This window comes from Callospermophilus lateralis, chromosome 18 (assembly GCF_048772815.1).
Source record: "Callospermophilus lateralis isolate mCalLat2 chromosome 18, mCalLat2.hap1, whole genome shotgun sequence".
NCBI lineage: Eukaryota > Metazoa > Chordata > Mammalia > Rodentia > Sciuridae > Callospermophilus > Callospermophilus lateralis.
The window spans coordinates 65,549,729-65,556,322 of NC_135322.1; the positions used below are offsets into that span (position 1 = coordinate 65,549,729).

Here is a 6,594-nt window from a genome sequence, read left to right on the forward strand (position 1 = left end):
GTTGAGGTTTCCACCTGTTCTGCTGCCCTGGATTCTGGCTAGCACCAGGGAGCAGGACCATTCCAGGTATGGGGGCCAGCTGGGCACAGCTCCTAGGAAGCAGCAGGTGGGCAGGAGGCTGGGCAGCCAGCCCTGCAGCGCTGTGTCCTGGGCCATAGCAGGTTCTGGAGACAGCAGCCCAGTGTGTTGGGAAGACGTCCTGGGGCCACTGTGCAAACCTCAGGTGGCCCCGCCACAGCTCAGTGGCCTGCAGAGAGCATGGCCGAGCAGGCCCAGTGCAGGCCATCTCTCTGAGTCTTGCACAGACGCCTGGTGTGCACGTCCACCCCTCCCTCCTGGTCTGCTCTCTCCCCCACCCTCAGGCTGACCTCTGCTGGGCCCTGTCTCCTTCCTGGGCGCTGCGTCCCTGGCTGGGCTGGGAAGCACTCCGTCACCTTTGTCATCATGGTCCTTGGGTGCTGTCATGCAGCCCTCGGTGCCCCTTCTAGAGCCTTCCCAGCCAGAGCAGACTATCTCATCCTGCCCTGGACACTGACCCTGGACACTGGCCTGGGTGGGCTCTGGGTCAGTGCCCCCTCACCAGCCATGGGGCAGGTCAGAGCAGCCTCATCCCATGGGGTGGAGCAATCATGCTATTGCCACAGGAGCCACAGCATGGCACGGTGTCAGCTGGCCAAGGAGGCCAGCACCAGATGGCCACGCTTACACTCAGCTCCTCATGGTGGTGGGGGACACAGGAGGGGTGGGACCAGCAGGGTAGGAGAAAAGGTCCATAAAACACTGGGTCAACCCCACGTCTTTTCCAAGAAGCAGCTGACCTGCAGCCCTGCCTGGCCTCAGTGGACAGGATGTGTCACAGTCCTCAGCAAACTACCTGTTCCCTGCAGGAGAAATGCAGGCCTAGGGTCAGGTCCATGGGAGGATCCCAAGTTACCCCGAGGGGAGACTTCCTTGAGCAGATCCTGAACCTGGGAGATAGGGTAGCTCCTCCTAGCCACGAAATCCAAGCACGTATGGTCATGACTCCGATCAGGACCAGTCGGCATGGGCCAAGGGGACCTAGAGTGGTCATGGCAGTGGGGCTTAAAAGTCTGATCTGTCAGTCAAAAGTCAAGAGGTGGACCCTGGTGGGACTCTCTGGAAATGTCTGGGATCCCCAATAAAACTGGAGTGCAGGAGAGGCACGCTGTCCCCTCTCCTTTCTGAGAGGACCCCTCTCTCCTTGAGAGTGTCCCCTCCCCTTTTCTATCCTTTCAGTAGACCCATTGCTGTTACTCTGAGTGACGTGTCTGAAACCTCTCTGACTTGGTTGCAAGAATGGGGCTTTGAAGAGGGGGTCCTCACGCTGGCTCGCTCCCTCGGAAGGCCCCAGCTCCGTGACAATAGGGATAGCCAGCCACAGGTAGTGCAGGGCCCTCCTCACCTGGCAGGGCAGGCTGCGTCCACCAAAGGGCGAGGGTTCCCTGGGCCATGCATGCCCCCGAGCTCTGGGCCCTGCCAGGGTGAGCAGTGGGTCCTTGTGTTCTGCACAGACCTAACAGACACCCTGCAGTACCTCCTGTGGGGGCCTCACTCCTCCGTGGGGAACGGCCTTGGTGTGTTCTGCAGACGAGACGGCTGAGATGAGTCAGTGAGTGACAGTCCCCGTCTGTCGCAGGGCCTGGAAGAGAAGGGCCAGGGTGGAAGCCGTGCCGCGTGGGGCCAGGGCCCTTCACCTTGGCTGAGACGGGAACGTGTGGCCTCCTGCGAACAGGGAAACCGAGCCAAGGCAGCACCCTTGTGGGGGCTGGGGCAGTGGTCAGGTGTCCTGGGAGGGGTGGCATCCGGCACAGGAGGAGGGGAGCCTGACATGAGGCGGGAGCAGGAGGGAGTGCTGGAGCCTTCAGGTGGTCAGGACTGAGCCTGCCCAGGGGCCTCAGGAGGAAGGACTATCTCCTGCCTCAACTAGCAGCTCCACTGGCCAGGCCCGGTTACCCTAGGCGAGCTGACCGCTTGCTGCCCTGTGTCCCTACAGGGGCTGATAGTGGCTTTGGGACATAGCTGAGGGGCAGGCTGCTCCTGGTGTGGCCTCCCACCCTGGCGCTGGTGCCCCCCGCCATCTCTCTAGCATGTGATGCGGCCTCTCAGCATGGCCCGGCAGCCCTGGCCCCAGGCACCAGGCGGTGACCCCTCGTTCACCTTGGGCCTGTCTGCACCCGCCCCTTTGGCAGTGCCCACCTCAGTCTCATTCCTCCGCAGGGCCCTCCTGGACCTGTGAGAGAAGTGGACCTGCGAGAGCAGAGGTGGTGAGTGCCAGGTCAGTGCCCACGACGTCCTGTGTTCCTGCTCCTCCGACAAGGCCTTCCTCAGAAGTACTGGACACCCAGCCCAGTGGACAGTCACACAGACAGGCGCACACACACCTTCATGTGCAGACACAGGCGCTCCCCAGACCTGACACTTAGGGTCCCCCAATCCACCTTCCCTGGCCGGCTGCCCTGGGCCCCAGCACCCTGGTGGGTAGGGCAGGGCCCACAAGCTCAGAGGCCAGAGCTGGCACCAGCTGGGAGCGGGTTGTTCCTAGTGGGCAGACAAGCTCCAGGGCACCTCCGCTGTGGGCAGGTTGTTCCTAGGGGGCAGGCAAGCTCCAGGGCACCTCCGCTGTGCACAGAGCTGTGTCGACCGTGCACTGAAGAGGGAAGGCAGCTGACGTGGGGCAAGGGTCCTGTTATAAAAGCTCTTAAACACCATGGGCACAAGAGAACAGTGGCCACCCCGTGGCCCCCAGTGCATCTTCAGCAGGTGAAATCCAGCAGAGTTGGTGCCCTGACTCCTCCCAGCCCCCAGGATCGGGCTCGCCACACAGGCCTGTGGGGGATGAATTCAGATGATGCTGGGCTTTCCTGACGGCCGGGAGCAGACGCTGGTCACAGTGCTGTAGAGCAGAGGTCTCAGCAGAGCCCTCCCTTACCCTCCTGGCTGCCACCAGAGGGGCTGAGAATGAAGAACAGAGGTGGAGCATGGGGGTGTGGGGGACACAGCAAGAGGCTGGGGTGGAGGAGAGGGGCAGACACCCACACGGGGCACAATGGCCCCCTCCCTGGGCACAGCTGGCTCAGACCTGTGGCTTACTGGGCAGCGGGGGCATCCCTCTCCTGTAGGGCTGGGCTTGCAGGCCTGTAGCCATCCATCCCCCCACCTGCCTTTTGGGAGTTGGCCCAACAAGCCCAGCCCCAGGATTTATAAGGTAGCCCTGGCCCATCTTGGAGAGCATCCTGGTGACCTGTCTTCTCTGCCCACCCTCCCCCTCATATCCTGTCCCTATGGCTAGCCCCACCCACTGGACCTCAGAGCTGGGACACTCCTCACTGCCCATCTGGTCTGGCCTACCCCTCACCCCAGCTGCCATGGCACATCCAGGTCAGGGGAGGAGCTGGCCGGCTGCAGAGCTGATGCGCAGGTGAGGCAGGTGGGCCATCCATCTGTGGCCCTGGAAGGGAGATGTGTGTCTCCACGTCTGGAGAGGCATTTCCAGGGCCAGTGTCCTAAGATGGGGGCAGCAGCAGGAAAGAGCTCTTGACCCCTGTCCAGCTCAGCCCTCAAGTTCTGGCAAGCCTCCCAAACCAGGGACACCTCTGCTGGCATCCCTGGAGCCACACTGCCCTCTACTGCTGGTGGTGGGTGCAGCAGGAGCTGCTAGACCCGCTCTCTCAAGGGTCCTCCTGGCTGAGCTCCCACCCCAGCCACCTTGGTCAGGGGTGTGGGTATTATCTGGAGGTCACTATCAGCTAGGACATCCAGGAAACCAGGGGGGCTCTTAGGGATGGACCTGGGCCAGACCCACCATCCCCACGAAGAGGGCAGGTGAGGCTAGTGTCTGGCCATCTGGCAAGAACCCCCAGCAGTTGGAGGCTTGGAGACCAGGCACTGCCTGGCAGGAGGACTGCAGCCCCAGGGCCCCCTCTGACCAAACCCCTGTAGCAGCAGGGCTGAATGCCAGGCTCCAGGCCCAGGCCATTCCCATCCTTAGGCCCACAGTGGCCTGTCAGGGCTGCCAACACCATGGGAAGGCTCTCTTGCCCTCTGTGTCCATCTGCCTGTCCATGTATTTTGAACACTCACTACTCTTAAACCGACTTGGCAAATCATTCTGATTTTGTGTTTTTGGGGGGGTCGTGGGTTTTGAACAAGAACAGAGCCCCCACCCTCCCTGGTGGGCATTGCTCCGACCCTCCTGCACTGTGTCCTGTGGCCAGGAGAGGGCGGGCAGTGCCAATGCTAGGACAGTGTCACCCCAGTCCCAGGTCTACCCCCACCCACTCCTGTGTCCTGGGGCCAGGCCAGGGCTCAGGCACTGTGGTCACTGGGGCACCCCACTCTTCCTGGTCAGCCTCTCCTCCACTCCTGCCCCAGCCTCGCTGGCTGAACCCCGGCCGCGGAGGGCCTCCCAATAAAACGGAGCTGAGCGGCAGGCTGCCCGCACACCGCACCGAAGCCCGGGTTCCTGCCCCTGGGATGAGCCGCCCGCCCGGCGTCGCCCGCTGTGAAGCTGCGTGTCTAACTGCGCCCTCACGGTGTCCGGCCCTCGGTTCTTCCCTGAGGGAGCCGCCGCGGCTGCACCACGACACGAGCCCCAGGTTGGCCAGGGCATGTCTGGCTGTCCTCTGGGCCTCTCGGGTCCGGCTGGCCTCGGCCGCGCTCTTCCCCTGCGTAGGGGCACCTCCTTAGCCCGAGGGCCAGCGGGCGCCCCACTCTGCCTTGGGGAATGACACAGGAAGAGGGGTAGCGGAGGCCGAGTGGGAGGCCCGGAGGCCGAGTGGGAGGCCCGGAGGCCGTGTGGGAGGCCCGATCGCCAGGGCCCAGGAGCGCGCGGACCGTGCCCCGACCGGCGGCTAGAGCAGACGCGGGCAGCCTGGCTGACCTACCGCCCAGTTCAGGCGGAGGAGGGAGGGTCCGCGCTGGAGCCCGCCCCGCCCCGCCCCGCCCCGCCCCCACGCCCCGCCCCGCCGACCCCGCCCTCAAGCCACGCCCCGCCGGTCCCGCCCTCACGCCCCGCCCCGCCGACCCGCCCTCAAGCCCCGCCCCACTGACACTGCCGTCCCCTGGCTGCGATTGGAGTGGGGGGCCGTGGTGGGGAGGCTGCAGAGATAAGAAAAGGGAGGGGGCTGCCCGGCGTGGGGGTCAGAGCTGTAGTCAGGACGTGGAAGGAGGGCTGCATGTCCCCAAGCCCGCCAGGAAGAGGACTCTCCTGAGGTTGACCGTCCCCACGGCCTGAAGTGGAGTACGCAGAAAGGACCTCTGCAGCGCAGCACACCTCTTCCCCCTGCTTGGGTCCACAAGAGCCCCCTGGGCCTGAGACAAGAGCTGCCCAAGGCCCCAGCTGGGTTGTGGCCTGGTCTCCTGTCTCTGCTTCCCACGAGGGCCAGACTCCTGAAAGGATTCAGGGGCCTCCGCCTCGCTGGTCTGGGTCCAGCCCGGGGACCCCTACTCCAATGGCTGAGCCCCTGCCTCTGAGCCCCTCCTTGCACCAGGGGCTTAGCCAGGACCTGTGCCTGAGAGCCCCCTCCCAAGGAAGGGCTTCTCCTGTTGGTCTCGCCTCTCTCTGGGAGCTCAAAAGCAAGACCGAGGACCGGTGGAAAGTGGGGAGGGACTCTCAGAGCGTGGTCAAGCCTCTTTCTGGGTGGGCACTCCCTTCCGCCTATCCTAGAAACTCAAAGTTCTCAGCTTTGCCCCAGTCTCTGGGGCCCCTAATCCCAGAGGCAAGGTCCCCAAGGGGCTCCTCCGCCACCCCCATCCAGCGAACTCCCTACCTTCCTCCCTCTTATTTGGAAAAGATGAATGCCAAGGACAGTGCCGGCTGTGCCTGCTGGCCTCCCCCAGGTGGCCAGTCCTCCTCCAATAGGCCAGGGCACAGATGGTGCTCACCTGCACAATCACCAGATCTGTGAGCAGCCCCCGCTCCCCATGATGTCACTCCTGTGCGGGGGCCCTCCTGCACAGACGTCGAGGGACACACACTCCCAGGTCCAGAGGACAGCAGCTCTGAGCCATAACGAGCGGACACACTGCACAGGAGACGGGAGGACAGAGGGCTTCTGGCTGAGGTGGGGAGGGGGCTCCCTAGGAGGAGGCAATGTGGGAGCTGGGCCCTGAGGGCCTTGTGGGAGTTCTGTGGGCAGAGCAGAGGAGGGTCTTCCTGGCAGTGAGCTTCACGGGCCCCAGGGCCGGAGGAGCAAGTCGGCAGGAGCGGGGCCAGCAAGGAAGGTGCTGCCCTGAGTTGACAGTCTCCAGCTTCTGGGTGTCATTGAAGACTGGGACTGGGGAGTTCCAGGGGAGGGAAGGAGGGAAAGCCAGTCCTGGAGCCTGCTGGCATCCAGGGCAGCTGGGGCAGGACACCAGGAAAGGACCTCCGCGCTCAGCCCAACACACCTCTTCCCCCTGCTTGGGTCCACGAGAGCCCCCCTGGGCCTGTGAGGATGTGAGGATCTCCTGGGCAGGTGCCTGGAAGGCCCCTCCAGCCTGAATAGACCCTGTATTCTCTCTGCCTGCTCATAGCCCAGGTGGTGCCAGGTCCCTCCTACTGCACACTGGGGTAGCCCAGGTGACCTTGCCCTG

At 64.0% G+C, this 6,594-nt stretch overlaps 1 protein-coding gene across 1 annotated transcript in view; it reads left to right on the top strand.

Annotated features, from left to right (window-relative positions):
• Window positions 1-4,707, top strand: part of Acsf3 (acyl-CoA synthetase family member 3) — a 14,913-nt gene extending 10,206 nt beyond the window's left edge. The window contains exons 5-7 of the mRNA XM_077105692.1: window positions 2,239-2,285; window positions 3,382-3,439; window positions 4,393-4,707. Coding sequence (XP_076961807.1) covers window positions 2,239-2,285; window positions 3,382-3,439; window positions 4,393-4,707 — 420 coding nt within the window. The remainder of the gene's footprint in view (window positions 1-2,238; window positions 2,286-3,381; window positions 3,440-4,392) is intronic.
• Window positions 4,708-6,594: the final 1,887 nt, after the last annotated feature.